General features: G+C 37.8%; 1 protein-coding gene across 1 annotated transcript in view; it reads right to left on the reverse strand.

The window, feature by feature from the left end:
• The window catches only part of USP24 (ubiquitin specific peptidase 24), a 65207-nt gene that overhangs the window by 26469 nt on the left and 13918 nt on the right, over positions 1-24820 (reverse strand). The window contains exons 3-33 of the mRNA XM_068405772.1: positions 24703-24770; positions 23076-23219; positions 22439-22561; positions 21522-21557; positions 20877-20942; positions 19287-19352; positions 18261-18335; positions 17330-17488; positions 15891-16005; positions 15258-15361; positions 13972-14079; positions 13381-13476; positions 13099-13260; positions 11148-11255; positions 10335-10484; positions 9431-9562; positions 8789-8900; positions 8457-8533; positions 7354-7494; positions 7145-7198; positions 6834-6949; positions 6143-6209; positions 5861-5971; positions 5364-5462; positions 5113-5283; positions 4383-4468; positions 4141-4234; positions 3729-3884; positions 1345-1442; positions 492-587; positions 108-336 (exon numbers count right to left, since the gene is read on the reverse strand). Coding sequence (XP_068261873.1) covers positions 108-336; positions 492-587; positions 1345-1442; positions 3729-3884; positions 4141-4234; positions 4383-4468; positions 5113-5283; positions 5364-5462; positions 5861-5971; positions 6143-6209; positions 6834-6949; positions 7145-7198; positions 7354-7494; positions 8457-8533; positions 8789-8900; positions 9431-9562; positions 10335-10484; positions 11148-11255; positions 13099-13260; positions 13381-13476; positions 13972-14079; positions 15258-15361; positions 15891-16005; positions 17330-17488; positions 18261-18335; positions 19287-19352; positions 20877-20942; positions 21522-21557; positions 22439-22561; positions 23076-23219; positions 24703-24770 — 3419 coding nt within the window. The remainder of the gene's footprint in view (positions 1-107; positions 337-491; positions 588-1344; positions 1443-3728; positions 3885-4140; positions 4235-4382; positions 4469-5112; positions 5284-5363; positions 5463-5860; positions 5972-6142; positions 6210-6833; positions 6950-7144; positions 7199-7353; positions 7495-8456; positions 8534-8788; positions 8901-9430; positions 9563-10334; positions 10485-11147; positions 11256-13098; positions 13261-13380; positions 13477-13971; positions 14080-15257; positions 15362-15890; positions 16006-17329; positions 17489-18260; positions 18336-19286; positions 19353-20876; positions 20943-21521; positions 21558-22438; positions 22562-23075; positions 23220-24702; positions 24771-24820) is intronic.

Consider the following 24820-nt stretch of genomic DNA (forward strand, 5'->3'; position numbering starts at 1 on the left):
AAGAACCTGTATAAAGGGTAGACTTTTGATTAAAAATCCAGGAGTTGGACAGCTGTCACTGGAGATCACACTGCTATATCACCATAAATTATCAAACACTTCCTTACTTGTATGGCAACTCTTGCTGCTGGTATGATTTCTTCTACCCTAATGGAGGATCTATCAGACACAGAGAGCTGTCGGTAGGATGACTTCTCAGGTGTTCCACAAATGGACATCTGCCTACTTGCTTGTCGGCTGACATTACGGAAGGGGCGTGAGGACAATGCTTCTACCCCATCTTTAATGAAATCCTCATCCAGTAAGGTAGGCATTGTCTGGCCAACAAGCAAGAACCTACATTCACAGAGCAAAAACGTCAGGCTTATTTTTGAATGTTCACAGCAAGTGAATGAAACAGAACTGAAAGTACCAATTAATCTTAAAAATTACAAGCCGCGCTCCAAAAGCCAAGGAAGCAGCACTTTCTCTAAAGAAAGGCAATTACATACCTTGCAAGTTGCAGGCAGATGGAATAGACTCCCTGTCTTGTTTCGTAGTCTACTTCTGATGGGATGGAATCTCTCTGCATCACATTCACCACCAAACTTAAAAAACAAATCAATAAGACATACTCTGTTTGAAAACATTTTACATTAGGAGAGAACTGCAATTAATTTATCTCTAACCTCCCCTCCTCCTATTCAGTCAGCTGAGTGCCAGTTAAAACTGCCAATCTGGCATCTTTGGAGACTAACATCCCCATCTTCCCCTCCTACATCTACAGATGGGAGCTTTCAGTTCCTGCTGGAAAATGCTTCAGGATCTGATTACTAAGAGCAACATATACTTGAAATCTGACATAAGCACAAGCAGTATTGCCAGGTCTTCCAAACCACTCACGCTGTGCCTTAACTCTTTTCCAAAGGGTCTGAATTTTGGAGACAGTCAAATTTAATTTGGTTCCCCACTGCATGACCTATGCTTTGACTGCTAAAAGCATCCACTGGTATCCATGCAGGACATAGTATAACACTTGCAAATTTGAACTGAAACACTTATGTTAACTATCCAAATATCAGCTACCGTAAGTAAAAGCTACACAAGCTTATCTGTGCCTGCCTTTATTTTGGGGTTTAAGAACATACACTCTCACATTACTATGGTAGCTACAGTAGCTTTTCAGACACTGGGTAACAAAAAAAACAGCTTTGGGTGGTTTGTTTTTGTTTTGTTTTGTTTTGTTTTTTTTTTTCTCTGAAAAAGGCGACGGGTGTACTAGTGTGCTACAGTGCGGAAGTCAGAAACCACACAGAACTAACTAAATGAAGTGTTATAAATTGAGTGAAGATTGTGAAATCTAACCTCAAACCTCCTGCTCTGAGAAAGTTTTCACAGAAAGACTTGGCACAGTTTCTTGCCATTTCATCATCTGCAGTTGGCATCAGCTTGGAACTCAGTACCTAAAATAAATGAATAAATAAGCATGCATACACCCCTCTCCCACGACAAATGAAGCAATTAACAATACACTTATGTGAAGCTGCAGTCAGTAAAAAGAAATCACATTAAAAATATTCAGGACAACTATGGCTATTACAGATATTTATTCTGTACCAAAAGGTATTTTTTTCTCATTGCAGTTTACTTGTTAAGGGAAAGGATAAAGTACATACTCTAGCACATGAAATGTTGTCATCAGGCTCAGCTAGTGCTCCTTAAGAGGCCAAATCCTTCCCCCTTCTAGATTTTCAGTTGACAGTATCCCATAAAACACCCTACAGATGGCTTATTTATTGATTCATGCCTTTTGAAACATAACCATATTAGTATTATTTTACTTTTTTTAAAAGATGGTCCAGGTAATTCTATGAGTCTTATGAACATCACCACTGTACCATCCCTCCTGCTTAAGTCAGCACTAAACTTCACAGAATGCAATTACGCTCAGAAACATGGCCATAAAGAAGTCTGCAGTCTCTGTGGGTCAGATCTCATGTACATTTATAATCGATTTCACTTCATTTTACATAAGGAAAAACCAAAACAACACCAAAACAAAACCAAATCCCAGTTCCTCCCAAAACCCCAGAAAACCTGCAGAAGGTATGTTCTTGAAAAGTCTCTTTGGCACGTACAGCCAACAATGCAGCATGTGGGCAAACAAAATACATCCTTTCCAGGTTTACAGGTCAGCAGAATGGTTTACAGAGTTCCAGGCATGAAGTCTTATTGCAGCACTGCATTATATAACCCTGACCCTCTGCGACATTTAATTTGCATCTCTTGCATATGCTCTGCAAATTTTCTGTGCACATTTTTTCAGAAAGCAGTTCAGACTGGTTCCCGTATTTTCAAGAGATCACCAGTTGAAGGGATAAAAGAGCACAATATCCTTTTCCTGACAGAAATCATCTTCCAATTGGCTTGACTGGACTTGAGGAACAAGTCCACTCATATAATCTACACATCTAATCCAATTTACTACTTCTCCTTGTCAGAAAAGAAAGCAATTTATTACTTGCTTTTATTATTTTCTCTGGCATAGAAGCAGCAGATAACTGTCTTGTCATACTGTAATATAACCTGCCAGTTCAACAAGATACCCTCGCTGTGATATGCTAAACCATTTGCTTTCAGCTGTAGAATTTATCAACGTATTTCAGAGACATCATCAAATATCTTTCATTCCAACTGTACAGAAAAGGAGGGAATCCTAACGCTGCAGTGTGATGACAGTGTAGGAAGACAAAGAGTTAACATTAGACTTCAGAAACCCAAAGGAAAGCAACTACAAGAAAATTCCTACAGTAATCTTGGCACACACCAGGAATGAAAGAGAATAACTTTGTCCATTGTTTTTAAAGCTGCTGGCAACCGGTCCTCCAACTTCAAGTTGTTCAAGTCATATTTGTAGTAAGTCCTTATAAAGAGTGGGGCCTGTGAGTAGAACTAGAAACTGACCAACTTCCTAGAGTGTGCAGATTACAGTGTCCTAACAACGACACCAGCTGAACTCTTATCTCTTTTATGCTCTTGAAAATCCATGCACTGAACACTTGGAAAGAACCTTTTTACAGGGTCCAGTCCAGTGTTTTGGATAAAGAACTTACTCAGGAGAATACTTAGGGGTAAAAAAATTGTATGTATTCCACTCACTTTGCATGCACAGCTAAAACGGGCCAGAAGCTTCTGGGTAAAAGCCCTGCACATTTGGATAGCGAAAATTCTTCACAGTTGAATGCTTCTCAAAAATATTCCTCCTTAGCCTCTACAGACAGAATATAGTAGACTGATATAGAAGGGAAGTTAGCATTCTTTTTCTTTCAAATTGAATTGAGCAAAACCAATCAAACTAAACAACAGGTCCCATTAATTTTTGAAAGAGCCAATTTTTTTGTTATATACTAAAAGTGACATATTCAGAGTTTCTGGAGATTCAAGCAGGAATTTTACCTAAACAGTAAGGACTTTGATGTTTCTTTGCTCCTCTCCAGTTACTTCAGAATACTCCTTCCACCTTGCAAATCACAAGAGGGGCCTGTCTTAACAATAAAGTCTCTAAAGGGGAACTTTTTACCCCTTTCGTTCTGTGTAGAATTTATCACATACATAAAAGCAGACTATGACATGACATTTGCATTTTGCATAATGACCCTGTCACGGTGGACTCCTGCCCAAGAAACTTAGTACTACTTAAACCTTAGTGCTCAGAAATACAAGTAGAAAGTAGTAAATTTTTTTCTTACCTCTAAATTGTAGAGCACTCTGAAGGTGGACATGCCTGGAGCAAAAGACCTGAAAAGACTTTCTAGTATTGAACTAGCACTGGGCTGATGTTGGTGTTTTGAAGACAAGGATGGTGATTTTGAAGACTGAGAACTCGATTCTGATAGCAGTGTTTTCTAGGAGGAATAAGCCACAGAAGAAATATTTTGAGACTACTGCATTTTGTTGTAATTGGCAATACATTTCCTATAATCCCTTTAATAACCCTCTTGCCTCCAGCTGCTTGGAAATAAGTCAATCCTTAACATAAGCATTATTTGCAGTAGAGTTTCAAACCCTTCACAGATTATAATCTGACAGGGAATTTAAGAAACCTGGTAGTAAAATCCTTTTTGTTGAGCTCACCAAGATTAGTTATTGTTTAACCCATACCTTCCTTCCCAGGGAATCAAGCTGATCAAGAGCCTCCTGAATAGCTGGGTCAGTGGGAATCAAGAGCAGAAGTTTCCTCACTCGCAGCGTTATCCTGAAAAGTTATCACAAGTTAATTGTGCAAAACAGGGCTCAGCCACACTGTGGCCTGGTGGACGCCTACACATTGCAAAGTAAGTAGCTACTCAAACTTTGCAGTGTGAGCATTTCTTCAATATTTAATAACCGTTTAGTTTGCTTACCTCGGCTCCTCTAGATTGGCAAGCTGGTAAAGCATATCGAACACATTACACACAAGAGCCATGACTACTCCAGGGAGGGATTTCTCCTGAGAATTAAGCAGAAATACAAAGGTCTTTTTCTCCCTTCTCTGTTGCAAGTAATTTAAGAGAGCTCTTCACTGAAGCAACTGGCCCAGATGCCAATCTAGCCCATAAAAACCCCAGCTACTTTCTAGACTGAGACAACATTTGAATTTTCACATTACCCCATTTCCCTTTTAACAATCAATTTTTGAAGTCAACTGTTTGTTAGGGTTGCCGTACAAAGCAGACCAGGAGTGGCCCGAACACAATAGTTGATGCTTCTTAGTTTATTTTCATGCTGCAGCTTTATTAATAGTGGAAATCTGGAAATCTCTCCCCCAGACAAATATACAATCTCAAAATGAAATCATATGGGTCTTGTTTGTTTAAAAAACCCTGTAGAGATTAATAAACACCAAGTAGGCTACAACAGGTGACAGAACACATTATGAAGTCCAATCTGCATGCATAAGGCAATTGTGTATTTAAATGCTTTGTTTCAATTGCAGTTTGAAAGCAAAGCCAGACTACTAAAGACTGGATACTCAAGCTGATGTGAACAGCTTCTGCCTCATCTTACTGTACCTCTTCCACCCCAGCTGTGTCTCCCCCAACTATCCCCCCTCCAGGAAAAATCTGAGGGAGGTTTCAGGCTGTTACGCCATACCTGTTCCATTGCATAGGATGAACTAAATACACTGCTGCTGTTGCTGGCACTGGTTGAGGAATCTGCAGAGCTCCCTGATGGAGTCCCGCTTCCTGATGTTTTTACTGTAAGCATTTGTTCATCAGAGAAGCCCAGCTGGTGGAGGAGCTTCTGATCTTTGTTTACTGTTAGCTGCAAGAAAATATTTATCATTTAGTTCTGGAAAAGAGACTCAGTTTCATAAGAATGAGAATTCTTTGTAGTTAACATACCAGGCTGTCATTGGCAAATATCTGTATATTATCCACAGGTGAATTCAACATCTTTGCTATCTTCCACCTGACACTCCCTACAGTTTCATTGCTATGAGCCTGTAAAATTAAATGACACTGGTTCAGTAAGTCTGCTCAAGCAGTAAATTCCAAGAGAAAGAAAAATCTTCCATTAAAGTCTTTCTGCTCCTCTGCATAGGGTGGTAAAGGTATTGCCCACAAAAGAGAGTGACAGGGTAGGACATCAGTAGAAGTGCTCCATCACTGACACTAAGCAAAGAACTTCTTTTTCCCACCCCAGAATGATGATCAAAATACATTTAGTCTACAGACATTTCCATTACAGTAGCCTTATACACACTTTTAACATCTTCAAATACAGTTTTCAAGCTGACTGGAGTCCTTAAAACCAGCTTACTCTGTTCAGTCCAGGCACCAAAAAACCCAAGAGTAGCTACGTGATCAACATCACACACACATAACCTGTCCATGCGTACCTCTATGGTGAAGGTATCTTTGGTAGACTCATACGTAACATTAAGTGTTAAAAGATGACCATGGAAAGAGGCACCATGAGGTAGAATAGTTCGGGGAACAGAGTAAAGGTCCTACAGGAAGAGAAGGATGACAGTAAAAACCACCCTTGAAAACAAAAATATTTCTGTGACGGTATGTAACAAAGTTACTAGGGTTGCACAGGTTTAAATAACTTTTACTACTTGTAATAATATTGGAAGTTGTGTTCTTAGCCTCGCCTAGTAAGAAATTACATATCTTACCTCTATTGTTATCACATAACGTTCTGCCAACAGCAGCAGTCTCTCAATTATTACAAGTTTAGTTGACCTAGAGATAAACATTCAAAACAAGAGTAACTTGTCTCAGAGATTAATTTTCAGTGCCCATGGGTAACTACCATGAATTAGCTGTTTTCAAACATGAATCAAACTTGGAGTTAATTCAGTTGAAATTAACTAGGAAGACAGGTCAAGCATTACACTGCTTGAGATGTAGCTGGCTTCAGAAGAAGCTTCATGTTTCTAAAGGTCCCACCCTGCGCTCATATATTTTAGCTACACCCATTTAGGTATGCGTAAATTAAGCTAGAGGATGAAAACCCATTCTTTTATCTTCCAATTAAGAAAAAAAAACAACCCAAAACCAGACCCTGCTGCCCCAGAAATATCACATGACTAACAGGCTGGTAAAAGTCTGTGGGAGTTTTTTGGGTTTTTTTTGTGGGTTTTTTTTTGTTTGTCTGGTTTTGGTTTTGGGGGATTCAGAGGGAAGGCTTTTCAAAGACTCTTTGGAAGTCAAATTGCATTGTAATTGGAATATTCAATTGAGAAACCACCAGAATATACAACTACTAATACCAAGAATTTTAATTAGCACTCAAAATCATGTAGGAAGCAGTTGGGAGCAAATGCCTATTGTCATATTTATTCTTTTAAAGGCAGGCCTACCTACCTGTAAGGAGACTGAACTGATGTTGCTACTGTAGGCATAGCAGTTGCTGTAAGCATTTTTGTAGCTCTTGTAACAGCATGTGTTAACGTTGGACCACCGAGTGCAGAGCTGGCTGCCTAGAATACAAAGCAGAGCATAAGTGCTGGTTTACATGGACAATTAGTATTTCCTGGAGAGCTAAGAGGACAAGAAATACTTGTGGCAAGAAATTTTTTTCTTTGAATAGAATTATTGTAGTCAATTATTCTAATTCTAAGATACAAAACTGAAAAAGGATGTAGGTAAAAGAACAACTAAAATTTGTCCTTTACCTCTAACCGTGTGTAGCAATCAGCAATGAATTTCTTGTGCAGTGATACTGAATCCTAAAGATAAAATATACAAATGAATCAGAACTTAAAACCAAAATAATGGGAATTACTCATAAACCGACAGAATCCAACAAACTACACATTTTAACATGCAGAGTATCAAGGCTCTATGAATGTCAAAGCACTTTCATGTACAAATATACACCTACCTTTTTCAATCTAGGAGTTAGATTAATATAGCTGTAATTTATTATCAATTGAATAGCTTCATTGGCTATTTCTTCATCAGGTGATTCCATTGCAATCTTCCAAATGAAATCCATTCCTATTAATTCCAGTTTTTCTACACTCTACACAAGAAAGAACAACAGTCAAACATGACTGGATATCTTACACAATAGTGAGTTGAACCACAGGAACAAAACAGTCTTCCATCCGCTGGAAAAGCATCTTTTGACTGACTTAAAATTTTTCTTCTCCAACACGCTGCCAAGCTTTGGCACAGTACAAAGTGAAATCAATAGCTGCAGACTTGTATATTTATACTAGAAAAAAATAATTTGTTTACAGATGGATAAACAAGTTCCAAAGAACACTCTCAGTCAAGCCAACTGAAAAATTAAAAACTTCAAAAGCGTGGAGAAATTTAACTGGGAATGGGATTTGTTTCACAAAGATCAACATGGTAACTAACCACATAACAAACCCTTACAAAACCCACTACCATACTTGGCAAAAAATTATGCATTTGAAGTAAGTTAACTCTCTGTGATAAAGATCTAAAATGCCTATGGAAAACTACTTAACATATAACCATTAATTTAACAAAAACATTGAATGATCATGGAGTTAAAAATTGTTGTAGGTTAGAATTTGCATATAAGCCTAAATCTCTTGCAAAGAAGAAAAATAAAAAAGAAAGAGAAAGAAAATATTTCCCTGCTAGGGAGAACAAAAAATTCACACTAGAATTCACCCTAGAATTTGGCAGTGCTAGGTTGATGGTTGACTTAATGATCTTAAAGGTCCTTTCCAACCAAAACAATTATTAATAAAAAAGTAGTCCGCTCATTCCTCCTGAAGAGTTTTAGAACCGACTTATCAGCTTTCAGCTACCAATTGCTGAATTTTAGCTGTCATAATTCTGGAGTTTTAGTTTCAGAATTTAACGATGTTAATGCTAGAAGGATGATCTGCATATTAATACAAACATGACCATGTCAAACAGCTGCTGAAGAATCCTTCTCTCACCTCCTCCCATCCCCAAGATATCACAGGCAGTATACAAGACCAAGCTTGCCAGAACACTCACCAGTTGAGTTCCTTGCCTCTTTAGTCGATGGTCACACAGGTTCACATTTTCAAAGAAAGTCTTAAATAAACTAAAACCTGAAAGCGAAAAAAGGTGCAAGCTTTTTATTCAGGTCAGGCTAAGTTTCTATGTTTTTCTGAAAAAACATGAAGATATCAAATACTGGGGATGACCTTTTCGCTCTACAACTATTGAAACTCAAAATGATAGAAAAAGACCCCTTTATTACATGGATTTACAGAACTGTTTGGATATTTAATTTGAAGGCTTAGGAAGCAATTTTATGGTATATATGTCAAAAACAAATCTGTTGACCAAAGCCATTTTCTCACCATTCATGGTAATTTCATATGACTCCAGTTTAAGAATTTTCTCTTTGAAGAGCTGCTGCTGTACATCACTCTCTAGATCATGCTGTCCTTTTGTAAACCACTCAAAGCACATCTGTGAATGAAAGGCAGATGTGTTTTTACCCCTTTGTCATGGCAAATATGTTAGTTTTATACAGTATTGGCAAACTATTTCAGTTACTGCAGTAACTTATCTTACAGAAGTTTTATCTACAGCAAGAGGTTCAAAATCTAATTTCCCAGTAACCTCTCATATCATACAGGCTGCATCATAGCATTAGGGTTCTTCATCTTCATAGTCATATTTCATCCAAATAATGCTGAATGTCTCTTTTATGACTCTGCAAACTTGCATGTATTTCTTTTTCAAAACAGCACCCATAAACCTGCAACTAATCTCCTGGCCAATGTTCCTCCTTCAGTCAAATTTAACGCTAAAAGAGCATCCTAGTCATAAGTGAACATGTAACAGTGGCTCCATTAGCTTACACGAAGCATATAAATGCAGTATTAGTTTGTGTTTGCTACTTATGTTTCACATGTCTCAACAAATCCAGGTGCTCTTCATGATCCATTAAGATTCACTCTGAAACCACAGACACCAACTTTTCAAGTTTTTCTTACCTCTCGATCTAACTCACAAACATCCTGGCCAGTAACAAGGCATTCCCAGATCTCCCTGGCACGGTTCCAGCCCAAATAAAGGGTGGCTTCTTGCAGAAAAAATGCCAAAAATTTTAGATGTGCCTCCAAATACTGCAAAAGAGGAAACAAAAACTCAAGCTTAAGACTTTGCTCTCTGAAACAAGAACTCTGAGCATTCTTTTTATTTTTGCAAACTTAGTTGTCAAATAACAGTACACTTTGCAAAACATGGAAAACAGAAATTGTTGCTACAGTGAGATTTATTTCTATTTTACACAATTTTTAGCATTACTTCTTTTTGATTACCTTTCTAAAAAAGGAACACTGAAGTCCCCTTGGATTTGCTATTACTTTCCTGATACTGATTTATTTGATAGTTGTCACTATGTCGAAACTAGAAAAAATAATTATCAAAACCTTAGCAACAAACTGTTACAAGCTATCTGTGTGTGTGGCTTCCATGTCCTAACTAGCAAATCTGTTTCAGGTTTCAAGAGCTTAACACCAAATTAAAAGGTATAGTCTCTACAAGGGTAGTTGAACTGAAGCTGGTGGAGAAGCTGGAAGCTGCACAAGCCTGGAGACAGGAGCTCCTGGGGTGAGAAGATCTAGCTCTTGACCAGTTAAAGAATTTACTAAGAAACTTGTAGATTGAGATGTTTGCCCACCCTTGCTCTATAATGTAACAACAAGGCTACAACAAACCCTAATAGGTAAGTGTCAGAACTATAAATAAAGACTAGTGTAATTATTCACCAGAGAGAACATACACACTAGCGAATTCCAAAAGTGGAACATCACCTAATCTTACGCAACTTGGTCAGTGATACACTACATCATGTTTTCAGAAACCTAAGGCAGTAAGAAATTCAGGGTCCAGTACCTCCCGGTAAGTGTATCGGCCATCCACTAACGTTGCTCCAACAAGCCCTCCTGGACCTGCCACAGATGCAGCCAAACGGTGGCATGATATTAAGCTTCCTGTCACCAACTTCACTATTTCAAAGTTTTTCTTTAAATCTTGAATAATGCTCTTGGAAAAAGAAAAAAACAACAAACCCACAACACATTGAGAAAAGAGGTTTTTAAGAAAATACATAAACAGGCACGTGCACACAGCAGTCTGCTCTTCTACAGACCTGTCTCTTATCGGAAGGAGTAATGCTCCCCCCTCACCAGAGTCAGCTGTATCCCTTCCAAGCATCCAAAGCCCCCTGACATTAGTGTTTTCAGCATGTGCCAAAATACACGTGCTGCAGATTGCAAACAAAGTCCTACACCTCCACTCAGCCACTGTATAACACATGTGACTTGCTGGTATTTTAGACTGTTTTCCAAGAGTCAATGTCAATTCAATTACAAAGCAGCTGGTCTAAACATTAGCCATTGTTCATTTCTTAACAGAGACATGCTTGTTAATTATTCTACAAAAAGCTGAGAATAAAATAAATCAGTCCTGACACAGAAAACAGACTTATACATATACGTACACGTGCACACAAACTAACGGCACACAACACAGCATCTCTACTTGAACATTTTGTTTATGCTACATCACTAAACTGTACTTGTCAAAGTGTTTTTTGGTTTGGTCCCCCCTCCCCTCACTTCTAAACTCAAACTTCCACTTTCTATAGAAGCAGGGCCACACAGACATAACAAGGGCTTCAAAAATCATCTCAGCATATATTCTTACCTTATCTTGTTTTTGGTAAGTTTGCTTAATAAATGAACGTGTGATTTCATGGAGCTGACGTAATGCTGGCACCACCCACACAAATTGAGGATTATTGTGCTGGGATGACTAATAGTAGGAAAGGTAAAAACAATTACACATGTGTACATGCTCAACAACAGATTAACTTCCCTCTTAGACTCCTAGAAGCCTAACAATTTCTATTAATGCCGCTGTTTCAAAACAACAGCTACTAGGTCTAACAGTTACTTGTTCCTAGTCCCTTTCCAAACACACTCAAGGTGCCCTTCTTCACTTTCTAGAAGTAGTCCTTTGACACACACATATGCCATTTTGCTATCCTCATTATTAAGCCCGAAGTACCACCTCCTTGCTAGAGAACATGCAAATTAAGTAGACAAAAAGAACTCTGTTGCACCAGGGAAAGATGATAACCACCACCTTCGTCAATTATGGGGGATGAAGCAGGCCTGTTAGGGCATAAAAGAGCAAATCCAGTCAAATCATGTTACTTATTGCTAAAGCAAGTATAACAGAAGAAAGAACCTGAAATACTACTTAGGGTTAAGAGATGAGAGGAAATTTCTGATTGGTGCTGCAAGGAGCCCTCTGATAGGAAGCAAAGGATACTTAAGCTGCATTTTGAAAGAGATCCTACAAAGAATAACCCTCCTACCTCATTGTTAGAACTGCTCATCACTTTTCTGGGAGGCTTCATTTTCTGTAAAGTTTGACCACACAAACCAGTACTGAGGTTGCTTGTTCAGAGAAGTGATGTCTGGTTTAAATACTGACAACAACCAATACCACCTACAATGGTTAAAGTATTAAAGTAACCTGCCCATAACAGAGAACTGTCCACTGAAGACTCCCTCATGTATTTGAGAATGCTGTCTTAATATTACATTCCCTCCCAGTTTATGTCTTCATTTTCCCTAGTGAAGGAAAATAAGAAAATGATGTATTTTTAAACACTTATTGCATGGTTACCCCAATCCCCTCCAGCCTACAATGACAGCTTTCCTTTCGTGTTCCCTACTGCAGCACCTCTGATAAGGCTTTTGCCAGAATGCAATAAAAAAGAAGGTAAGAACAGGAAAGGACAAGAGAAGATCCTAAAGAAGAGACTGCAAGTTTTACAGAGATTGAGAACTCAAAGTTTGAAAACCGTATTCATAAACACACACACACACAAAATTGTGATCAATATCAAGAAGAAACATACTACGCCTCCTAAACAACTAAAATCCTCTACAGATGCTGCACAGACCAAACTTAATTTACCATGAAATAAATGAATGAAAAAAGTAAAAGCCTTTTCCTTTATTTACACGTATACTTCACACTGAAAAAAAGACGACAGGAGCATTCCTGCAGACCTCAGGAAAAACTGCCTGCTATGTGAACAGTGCAGGATAGAGTATATGCAGTCTTTTAAGCCATGCACATCTCTGCTGCTGCCAGGAAACATCTTAGCACAGGCAGCTGCAGGAGTGGCTTCCTTATGTTAGATGAAAAGAGTTGAAGTATTTTATTAAAATACAAAACTACTATGATTTAAATATAGATTTGCATTTTGAGACTGAATAGCCATGCCAGAACACATGCTTAACTCAAAGAAAACTAATCTAGGTTTTCACATGAAAGGGACAGTTAAAATACTGACATACCTTTACTGTGGTTCCATTTGCAAATTCTAACCTTGGGTCCATCCTGGTAGTTTCCCATAAACTGATCACTCCTTGTGCTGAAAATTTGCTTAAAACAAAGGCAAGAGACTTACTATGAGTCTCAAGGTCAACAGACTGGCTCACACAAAGCCTACCCCTCTCGTGGACACCCCAAGGTAAGAACTTACAGATGGGACACGCAATTTGTGCATCTTAAAAGAAAGGGCAACATCAAGGATAGATAACATTTCATTTTGGAAAAGATAAAATAATAAACCAACCCTCTTAATATCCTCTATGCATTTGATGATGTAGCTTCTCTTGATTGCCTCTTTCACTGCATAGGCATCACTGAGGATTGTCAGATGTTCCTCCAAGGCCTGCTGAATAAGACTACATGGTAATGTTGGAAGATGAGCCAGCTCCCAAAGTACCTCCAGAACCTAGAGGAAGAAATGCAGGATTAGTCAGGACCTAGGAAGTACAGAGACTAGCAACACTATGTTGAATAAAGAAAAAAAAAAAACAAAACAAGACAGGCATTTTATTTCACATTCACATGCCTTTCCAGTGGTTGTCTCCACCCGTGCTTCTCGACCAATGCGCCCTATCAGGCTCAACAGCTTCTGTCGCACTCTATCACTCTCTGTCTCCCAGCTCTGTGTGGCAAAGAAATAACGTTCACTATTACAGCAGCAAGCACTGTCAGTCTCTTAACTCTCAAGTGTACACAAAAATACAATTTACAATGGTTTTACTGCAGGAAAATCAAAATACAAACAGGTATGTTTCCACCATGTATATTTCCTTATTTTTGTTACTGGGAGTTACAGTACTAATTTGCCCAACTCTTTTTCAAATATAAACTAGAAGAGATTAAATAATAATAATAAAATCCCACTTTTACAGTACCTTAGCACTGCCTATATAATGTACTTAAAATCTAAGTCAATTAGCAGTACCAGTAGCAGATCAGGCTTTTGGGTTAACAAAAAAATCAGTATTGAAGTGTTATTTCACAGCAAATCTTATATTTATATTTTTATATAGAAAATGTAAATGTATTCAAGGCATTTGTCTTTTGGTAGGCTGGATGCACAAGTATCTCTCATCAATTCTCTTCCTAAGGAACGTAAATTCGTGTGAAAACTTACCTTTTGGATTAGGACAAATAAATGATTGAGCTGATCAGAGCTAAACTTCACAGCAGCTGCAGCAATAATGGTATGTATGTTTTCAATCACAGTGGAGGATTGTCCAGACTGAAAGGAGGAAGGAACACACATGAAGGTAGGTCTTTATCCCAAATGAGACAGAGAAAAATCTTCATGTAAGCATTATCCTACTATTTATACTAACGAGAAAGAGTAACAGCTTTTGACATGTTAGAAACACAAAAGGTAAGAATAACTGTCTCTGCTCCTCATATCACTGGCAGAGAGGTCTTTGGAAGTAATTCTAAAGCAGAAAAGAACAAGTTAGTCTGCCATTATTACAGCAGCTTCAAGATACTGCAATGGCACATATCATTGGAAGGTGCGGTGCCAGAAATACAGACATCACCATTTTTATTGCTTGGTTAAATTCATGTGTGGGGTGCTCCATCCCTGACACTCTTTAAGGCTTTACTCAAAAGTGAGCAATACAAAACCTCCTCCCACACTGATGGGAGCACCATGGTAACAGCCAGAAGTGGGGAGGAAGTATTGCCTTTTATGAAAGAACAAAAGTGCGCAAGCTAGAATCATACTTCAGCTTTACCAAGCATGCAAGACATGCTCCCATGACCGCACATACTGCAGGTCTGACAGCATCCACTGAGTTTAGTCTAAAACTTCATTTGGACAGAGAAGAAAACCATTTCCTGCAGTGGAAGATTACGTTTCTGGTCAAAATTTCCACGTGTCATTTGCATTAAGCAGTCAAACCACCCTTCCTGTGCAGAACTAAGTTGAATATACATAACGTGAATGTGAAAAGATGACTTGTCAGTCAATTATATGTATGTACAGGAAGTTAAATGGGAATTTATACAGTTCGAGCCCACTCTCTTTAGTCACACTATGAGCTGCGCTGAAATTTATACCTCCAGCCACGAAATTAATACCCTTAGGGATGGTCTTTGGTCTAGGCAAACACTCTATCACCTATTTCAGGCTGACAACCTCTTATTCCAAGTCAAATATTTTTGCAGCCCCTTAATACTTGTTGCAAAGAACTGAACTTCATCATAAGATTTAACAGCTGTGTTACAAGAAATTGCCAGAAAATGGTAAAGGAAGAAGTAGAAGAAAGCCTTTGCATTAATTACGCTGTCAAAATCTCAACACCTCCACTTTGCAATAAAGAGATGCCTATACTATAAACCAAAAAATCCCACCACTAGAATGTCTGCTTTTGTAAGACAGTCTAAGAGCACCTGCCTAGTTTTGGTGCTTACCTGAATTCTCCAGATTTTAGTGAGCTCGTCTAAAGATAATTTACTGCCCAGCAGTTCAATAATTCCCTTTATACGATCACAGTATTGCGCTTGGTCTATATTACCTATGAAACAAAGGCAACTAAATTAATATATTTAAAACAGTATTAGATACATTAACTGCATAAGAATAAACAAATTATTTTAAAAGAGAGAATAACAAAGTTAACTTCATTTGAAAATTCTTTCTTTACTGGTACAGACAAATCTATCAGTTCAAAGAAAAGGCTTCTTCCATTTTTATTTTATTTTACTTCATACATCTGATAGCAGTTCACACCTACAGGCCCTTACTACTTGGAAAAAAACCCAAAAACCTTTTTTTCTCTCTTTTCTAGGTGATAACAATATACAAAGACAAACTGAGAGTAAAAACCCCAGGCAGAGCAGAAGATATCCACATACATGTCAAACAGAGGACTGGATGATAGTAGCAGAATTTGCAGGGTTTTCCTTACTCTATTTCGAAGATGACAAAAACCTTGAACTCCTTTGTTAATAGTGTTCCATTAAAACGCATTAAAAGGGACAGACAAAATTTTAAAATTTAAGACATTCAAAGCACATGCCAAAAGTCTTTGTGAAAGTGCTTACCTTCTAGAGCAATCGACAGGACAGAATTTTCTACTAGCCAATTTAGTAACCTGTCTGTATCTATTGCATTCTTCACTGACTTGGATACAGTGCTGTCTTCTATTAATTTCGTTACCTAGAAATTGTAAAATGTGAGATTCTAACAATAACTCCCACGTGCGTTATACATGCACACAATGAAATCTATTCAAAAGGCTTACTGTGAAGCTTAAGCGAAATCCCAAAATACTTTGAGCACAGGAGGTGTTTGTGGTTTTTTTTTTGGTTGGTTGGTTTTGGTTTTTTTTTCCTCGGTTGTTAGGTTTGTTTGTTTGTTTTGTGGGGGTTTTGTTTTGTTTTGTTTGTTTTTGATTTTTTAATAAGCTGTTTAAAGACAATTCCTAACCAGAAACACCTCCTTGCCATCAGTCTCTGATGCAGTAGATTCTTATTCCGTGTGACACAGAAAAGCTGGCCTGTGCTGCCAGGTATATTTCTACAGATACACCACAAGTAGGTTATCTCAGGCTTCTGCTTGTTACACTCAAATCAGTGTCCTATTTTTTACCCAATACAGAACCGATACGGGCTCCTCACTCTAGGGAGAAAGAGTACATTTCTGCTAAAGCCTTCAAAAGCTGCACTTTATAACTTCACCAAGGATACAGAGCATTTACGATTAAGAATCAAACGGCAATGAGGTTTAACTTCTCAATTTCCCCATAAATAAAGAAGCAAAAAGCACAAAAGAGGGACTTTAAAACACCTTACAACATCTGCATACTAAAAAAATGCCTTTTTTGGGACACTTAAATTGTAGAAGTTCTGGAAGGAAGAGATGAATGAACAACTCTACACTTAAACCACAACGCCCACGAAAAATAAAACTCTTTTCTTCGTCTACTTAGATATAAGATTCTAGCACAAAGAGCTCTAGTCCATAAGCTCCAGCTCCTTGGTGCTACTACAGTGTCCACATACAACCATAATAAAAAAATAAAATTACATAGTGCAATGATCTGATATACCTGGACTGAGAGACCAATCTAGGATTAAGTCCCACGAGGTTTTTTTCCCCTTTTCTCTCAAAGACAAGAGGAGAGACAAGGGATATCCCATAGGATGCTCTGAATCATCAGGGTTATCTCAGAGAGAATCCTCAATGAATAGCACCGACCATTGCGTATAAATCAATCTGAAACTGCAGTTCTTAGAAAAGATTCAAACTATGTCTAGTTGTTTTCTAATCAGGAGGCCACAGTCCTCGCAGTGGCTACTAATATTACAAACAACTCTTGCCATATTAACTTGTTTTGGTATTTATTATGAACTAAGCTTTTGCTCAGGCAACATAATTTGTCACGAAATATTGCACCATCTCCTTTTTAAGGTTGTGGTTTCAATGACTTACTAACAACCCGTCCCACCTACACACATGTACACACAAAAAGCAAACCTACTTCTTTGAGGGAATTCATTTTTGCACTGAAGTGGGGAGATTTTAACATGCGCAACAGAATGTCCAGCCGTAAGTCATCTACTGCAGTTACCAAATCAGGTTGGAAGCGCATACACAGCAGTTTGATACCAGACAAGAGCTCAGGGATACTGACTAGTCTCTGTTTAAAACAAACAAAAAAGGACAATTAGAAGCATTGCTATTTTTGCTATTCTTTTTCAGACTTCAAGGATTCACAAAAAGTAGGTTTAGTGATCCAATACAGACTGTTTAGTCTATGAAATGCAGTACCACATACATCTGAAAGTATTACTTATACACTACAAATTCTAAGACAACAAAACCTTTGGTTAAAGTGGACTCTCCTGCTACAGATTTGGTACACTAAATTGCTCCTCTGTAGTTACACAACCTATGCATACTTTCCAGTTTACAATTAACAATTTAAGTCTAAGGAAAAAGTCAACACTCAAAAATTTAATAGAACTGAATGCCAAATTCAGGGTAATACAGGAAGTAGTCACAAGTTACATGGACATTTTATCAACAGTTACCAAATTCTCAGAAGCAAACAGCTAATGCAACAGTCGTATGCACACAAGTTGTAGAATTTAACAGATTGCAAGACAGTAAGCATCTTCAAGTCAGTTAGAGACATGAGCATCCCGTATGCTTCAGAAGGGGACAAACAAAACCATAGTTGATAGCAACAGCAGCAAAACATTTTAAAAAGGGTCATGACATCAGATACCTACTGAAAAGAGTACTGAATGGAATTGGATAAATGTATTTTGTTCTATGTCATTCAGTCAGAATTCAGAACAGGCTGTATTTTTGCCAGTGAAAATAAAGCTATTGTTCTAGTCTATGCTGCCAGCATTTCCAAGACACACAGTAAGTTCTTCCTAAATATTTAATATATAAAACATTACCTTGTCTTTCAAGTCCTTCTCTTCTACATTCTGTACATACTTAATCATTTTATGAATGATTGGATCCAGCATGGGCTAAAGAACATGAGAAAAGGCATGACAATCATTTTGTGTTTCCTGACATTAATTACATTACTCAGAAGATCTGGCTGCAGTAAAGTGAAACACGTAGCTGAAAGCCCACAATTATCTCAGACATAAAGCACACCTACAACATACATAAAACTAGCCTGCTAGGTGCGTCCAGAAAACAAAGCAATTAGAGTACGAAGCCATTTCAGACCACCATAATACAGGTTAAAAAAAAAAAAAAAAGGAAGAAACAGATCTTTCAAAATGCATCAGTTATTAGATCCATATGCCTGCCTGACTCCCAGTGGCTTCTAAATTACTTCCTCTTCAAATAAAGACTTTCACTCACTTATTGAATCGATAGTTTTTGTTAGTGAGTGCAGGTGTGAAGCCTGGGGTATATCTGCATGCACAAATATATCATGGTGAATTTTTTTTTCCTGTACCACAGTTTTTTCCCGTGTAAACTCTCATTTCCATGTGTTTGATCTCAGTCAGAAAGTTAAATTTAAAACAAAATCCATCCATCCAGCTAGATTCTTTTCCCACACGCTTTACACTGATGAAGTTTACTAATGGCAGTGCAAAGCTTTTCACTGTTGCAGATGTAGATAAGTGACTAAAGATCACTGTGCTTAGAAAATAAATCTGAACATTGCCTGAGCCCTCTATCCATCACCCTCAGGATGATCAAAACGATTCCTGTACTTTACGCAAAGGGAGTTTTGAAGGGTTTTGAATTAGTCACCAGTTTCACACCAACACAGCTGTAAACTAACTTTCAGTCCTCTGGTTTTCCAAATTCCTACATGTTCTCATGTAGCTGTCTGTCTGCTATCATACTGCCCAAGATCTACTTTAACACAGAGAGCGCCATCTAAATTTGAGCAAACTACTACAATGATGTTTCAAGGCTTTACTGTTTGCTGAAAAGAACTAACAAAGGCATTTTACCTGTACTACAGAAGAGTTAAGATATTCTGCACAAACTCCAAATGGTTGAACTAATGCAGAGATTGCCTGAAAGAAATACAGCAAGCATTTAGGTGCACATATGAGAGATCTTTTCAGAGCTAGTGATCTACACCTTAAAAGGCAAATGAAGGTGAATAAATATTATTCATCTCATACAATAATTTCCAGTCTTTTGCTACAAATTGATTTTGGTGTGCAACTCCTTTACAACACATGGTTCAGGAAAGAGATTTACTCTACGGCATACAGTATGTGTTATATATTTTTGCTTGAACTAAAAAATGCTGTCCCAGTTTTCACTAATCTTGGTCCTCTCATCATTCTGTTCAGTCTTCTCTGTCTAGTCCTGTTTCAGCCACAGAAGTAAATAGATGGAAAGGGACACATCACATTTTGGTTGCTGTATACAGAAAAGAGAAGTGTGAATGCAAGTCTTAAAGTTAAAGCCATATGGCAAACTTCTTCCCCAACACATTAAGTGGGAGAAAGCTTTTGTATATGTGTCATATACATGTCAAGATCTCTACAATGCACGATTTTATTCTTATTTACTTCATACCCAAACTATATAGCTATACTACCCAAACTATTCTATGATTCTATGATTTTCAAGTGATATCTATCATCAAGAAATCAAGTATAAAGACTTTTGTTTGTCAATAAATAATAGCAAATTTGTTTTCTTCTCACAGTGGATCAAGAATTCTGAAATTGAGTGTGCACCACTGCAATCAAAGGCCTAAATCAAGTGATGCTGGACCAAACTTCCTTCCTAAGCAAGCAGTTATTAGTCATTAAGAAAGTAAAAGTTTCTATTGCAGTGTCAGGATTTAAATTGAGTTTCCTTATTCTTCTGTTATGCTCATATATGAACCTATCTCTTTATAAGGTAGCAAACATCAATACCCCAAGAAAAGAAGTTGAATTCTCTCCAAATGGAATTTTGCTGAAAGTAGACTGACTTTATACTGCGGGACAAGATTCTAAATGACATAGTTTTCCCTTAGCCTCCTTGTTCTTCAAAGCTTAAAAGACTATGAAGTCTCCTAAATATAGGTTAGGAAGGTAAAGCTAAACAAGCTAGGGTTTGTCACCAAAAATAGTTTAGAACTGTTGAACCAGTCAGTTTTTAGATACAGCTCTTGAAAAGTTGCTTAGGATTAGACAGTGTCTGTCTTCCTAAGGAATTTTTTCCTTAAACAATGATTTCTATAATAAATGACAGAAGTCAATTCACTTGCAGCTAAATGCAGCTACAGCTGAAGTAAAGAGAAAACCAGGGACATACTTGTGAACTTACAGTGAAACTAGACTGATTGATGTCTTACTGGAAGGCTGAATGTTAGCCAGAAAGGTACACTAACCCTTCCTCTTTTCTGTGATGTCTCAAAAGCTCTTCAGCCAGGATTCTTATGCACAACCTCATTTGACCTCCAGTCTGACAGCACTTCTCCAGGGCTCTGTGGGAATGTTGCTCTGGTACCAAAGCACTGCTAAAAGGGACGTGACTGACTCTACATGAAGTGTGTAATGGAAAGGGAGAAGTCTTGTGATAGAAGGTGAACTTACCCCAAGTTCAATATCTTCTGAATTAAGTTTGGACTGAATTGCTGAAAATCCACCCAACTCTGCAAACTGAAATAAAAAAAATCAGTAGTGTGTTAGTAAACTACAGTATTTTATCTTTTAAATAAGCTATTATAGAAAATACTCCACTGAGAGTTCCTGGGATGCCAACAAGTATCCTTTACCATGGAACATCAGATTCAACATAAGCTTTATGTTTTCATGGGAATTCAGGGGCACACTGGGGAATGCAATTATACCTGGTACCAGTTTAAACATCACACTAGGTAAAAATGGATATAGGGAAGAAAGCTAGACCACATATAGCAACAGCTGACTGGCCTAGCACGTTTGGCTGGGAAACAGCACTGCAGCCTAAGCTGAGCTTTCGACTTCCCTCTAGTCACAGCTATCATGTTAGGGTAAAGGTGCTCAAGGGAGAAGGCAGCAACTCAACAAGATTTATTCAGCAAGGCCCCTTCCCTATATGTAGGCAGGATTAAAGTCTTAAACTATTTTTTTTGTGGTTGTCACAAAAGTGAAGAGTGGAAAAACAAGTCAGGAGGGAGGCAGGAAGAAGAAATTATCTCTGAAGCCCAATGAATTCAAGTGACAAATTACAATTCTGCTTGGTTTACATATACCTACCCTGTTTACCAGATCCACCAGCCACCCATGAGGTTCCTTAAACAATTAAATATTAACAAATTAGTAGCTGCAACAATCAATGCTAAACATTTGTCTTCTGAAACAGAGATTTGAACGGACACATTCAGCCCATTAACCCACACCCCAAATGCATGCACTAGTATTTCAAAGAAAACAGTAATGTGTTTGTAACAGCTCCTTTACTAAGCATGTAGCTGGAGCTCTGGGAGGTTCTCATTAGCATCATCCTTTTTTGGACTCTGCTTGACATCACTGACCACGTGCTGTGGCAACAGTACGCACTGTGGCTGCTGACTCACAAGCAACTATATTTATAGCACATTAGCAGTGTGGAACATTACTAAAGAACCTTTCCCAAATCAGCAGATGTAGATTTTTCTTTCTATGGCCACAAACTTGTTTCGTGAAGGAGAGATCTACACCTCCGAGGCTCCTTTTTTAGACCCACCCATCTGGAACAACTGCGACAAGACGGCGCAAACCTCAAAAACTGCCTCCTTGTCAGCGTGTCTGTCTTGAAGATATCCTATCCTTGGCTGTCAGAAAAGCATGAATTCTCTGCTAGAAGTGTACACTTTGAGTTATCCTGGTCATTTCACACTCAACAGCCAAACAGTTGTCAGTCCTTAGATACAACAGATCTACCCGTCTGATCGTTGCGATACTTTAGACATGAAGTACACAGATTTCTAAATCCAGCCTCTAACAGAGAACTGGGACAATTTGAGAGGGCAAATTTATTTCTACAGACCAACATATACTGAAGATCTATTTGCTGTAATTCTTGGTGACACATTTAAACTTTCTTGCATTATAAATACCTACTAATCAAACAATCTTTTCTGAAACAAATGCATCTGCTCTAAAAATAGGTTTTAGGGCATGGCCATGCTCACCTTCTGAAAAGTGGATATGGGCGAGACAGCATGCATGTTCCCCTCCCCGAAGACTTCTGCCCAGTTTCTCTGGCATACCTTCATTCGATTCTTGAAATGATACTCATTGTCGGGGTTAAATGCCTTGAAAGAAAAGCCCGTGGCAATGAACAGCATGGCTTATGCCAGGCTCAAATCTTATCTTGATAATGTCTTTTTCAGTTGAGCATTCTCCTGGTTGACAGTTAAAGATCTAGCAAAAGATAAAGTTTAACAGAAGACCCCTGCTCCTGCCTCTCAGTTCTCACTGTATAAAGCATTCTGAAGCTTCCATTCTGTATAGAGAATATCCAATAGCCATGTGAGCCAGACATCTGTATAAAGGGGAAGATGAACTCGAAGTACCAGTTTTAAAAAATAAACAGTGAAGTGACAGCAGATGTCATTTTTTTTTTTGAGCGTGCTAGTTTTCCAAAGTTTTGAACAGCACTCACCCCTTTATGAATTGCATACTGGATGTTAAAAACCTGCAGCAAGCAATGGCTGCAGATTGTAAGACAATATATATCAACTTAACATAGTTAGAAAAAGCAGCAGCAGCATAAATATGAAATGCCAAATACCCAGATATTAGAAACTGCATCAAAGAGTCAAATACCATTGTAAGTACACCGAGCAGGCCCACAGGAATAGGATCTTGTTTTACTCTTTCTGCAACCAGGTCCACTAGCAGCATAAGCATGTTGTATATTCCTTCATGGATTTCAGTTCCCCATTTGTGAACAGCACTGGATGTCAACAGCTTAAAAAAAAAAAAAAAAAAAGGAATTTTTTGAAGTTTGAGCATAATCACAAAATAGGAGAAGTTTATTAACCCCTCAGACTGTTTTCAGAGCAAATGTTTCCCTATTGTGTATTTCAGATGCTATTCCTGCACTAATGGCTTAAGAGTTAATTAAATTTGTAACTTTGTTGAAGAACACCTTAAATTACAGTTTATGACAGAAAATAAAAAGCAAAGGGAACTGTTTTCCATTTCCATGTACTAGTAAAGGCTGTGACCTTTGCAAAGAACAACTAATATGCAAATAATTTTTTTGCAGATTGAAGACAACTATTAAATCTTGAAGTAAACGTGCCACAAAGCTGCACTGATTCAGCTGTAATAACCATTTACCAATTCACACTTTTTGAGCAGTTTCTATTGGAAAACAAAGAGCACGTACCATGAAGAGAGAGGTATTTAATGCTGCTTTCCCACCTACTGAAACATGTTCTTTAAATCTGGTCTAACGTGGTTGTTCATAAAGGACATTAAGCTTCCATCTGCAACTTGCTGCTAACTGTGTCTGAACACAAGCAGTTAAAAAGCTTAATACTTTAAATACAATTACTTTTTGTATCATTTTAAGAAACAAGACAGTTTCTTGTAAATATTTCAGCAAGTTGTAATTCAGCACATTCTGAACTTAGATTGCTACAGATTATCCTTCTGGAGGATCAATCTATGCTGTTTATTTAATATGCAAAAAATACCAAGTGATTTAAATCATTATATGGAAAGCTATTACTCTAACAGCCAAATGGAAAAATAATTTTTCCCTTAAACTTTTATCTATCTTCCTTAAATATACTTACATTCTCAGTATTTTAAGATTAGGAGTGAGTAACTTTTTAAAAGGTGTATATATGTTTTTATACATATGGTCTAAAAACTGGGCAAGAAATTTAGGCAGTATCCAAAATGGAGAGAATAGTGGGAAGTAAATTGGTTTGGGGAGCCCTGTAGAGAAAACTCACAATAACCCAGAGAAAAACAGCCAGAGAGGCACATTAGGCATTAAGCACTGAGGGGAAAGACAAATTCTAAACAGATCATGCAAAGAGGTAAGAAAGAATTTAGCAACCCTCCAAAGAAGGAGCAGAAAGAATAGAGTTAAAGGAAATCTGATTCTGAACTTGCCATTAATGGCTGTATCCAAACGTCTTTAAACCTGTCTTTAGGCTCCACTAATTACTACAGAGCTCTTCATTTAAGAAAGAAAAAAAAGGAGAGGTGGGGGGGGCAGGGGGGTGGGAAAGAAAAGCTATGTGGCAGAATTGGCCAGAGTTGCACAACTGGGATTTTGTATGATTTTCATCTACGTCTATGTATGATTTAATCTACAAAAATAATCTGACTAAGATTTCAATCTAAGAACATACTCACTAGTTACCATAATTTTCACTATTTCCACCACGAACAATGCAAAGAAACATTGAATTGGTCTACTGTACCTACTTACCTTCTTAAATGCTTCAGGCATGCATCTGTCCATAAATCTCTTGCAATTCTCATCAGAATCAGAAAGACCTTTACAGAAAGGAGAGCGCTTTTTTAAAGCATTAAAAAAAAAACCCAAA

Source organism: Nyctibius grandis, chromosome 8 (genome assembly GCF_013368605.1).
Source record: "Nyctibius grandis isolate bNycGra1 chromosome 8, bNycGra1.pri, whole genome shotgun sequence".
In the NCBI taxonomy this organism is placed as follows: domain Eukaryota; kingdom Metazoa; phylum Chordata; class Aves; order Nyctibiiformes; family Nyctibiidae; genus Nyctibius; species Nyctibius grandis.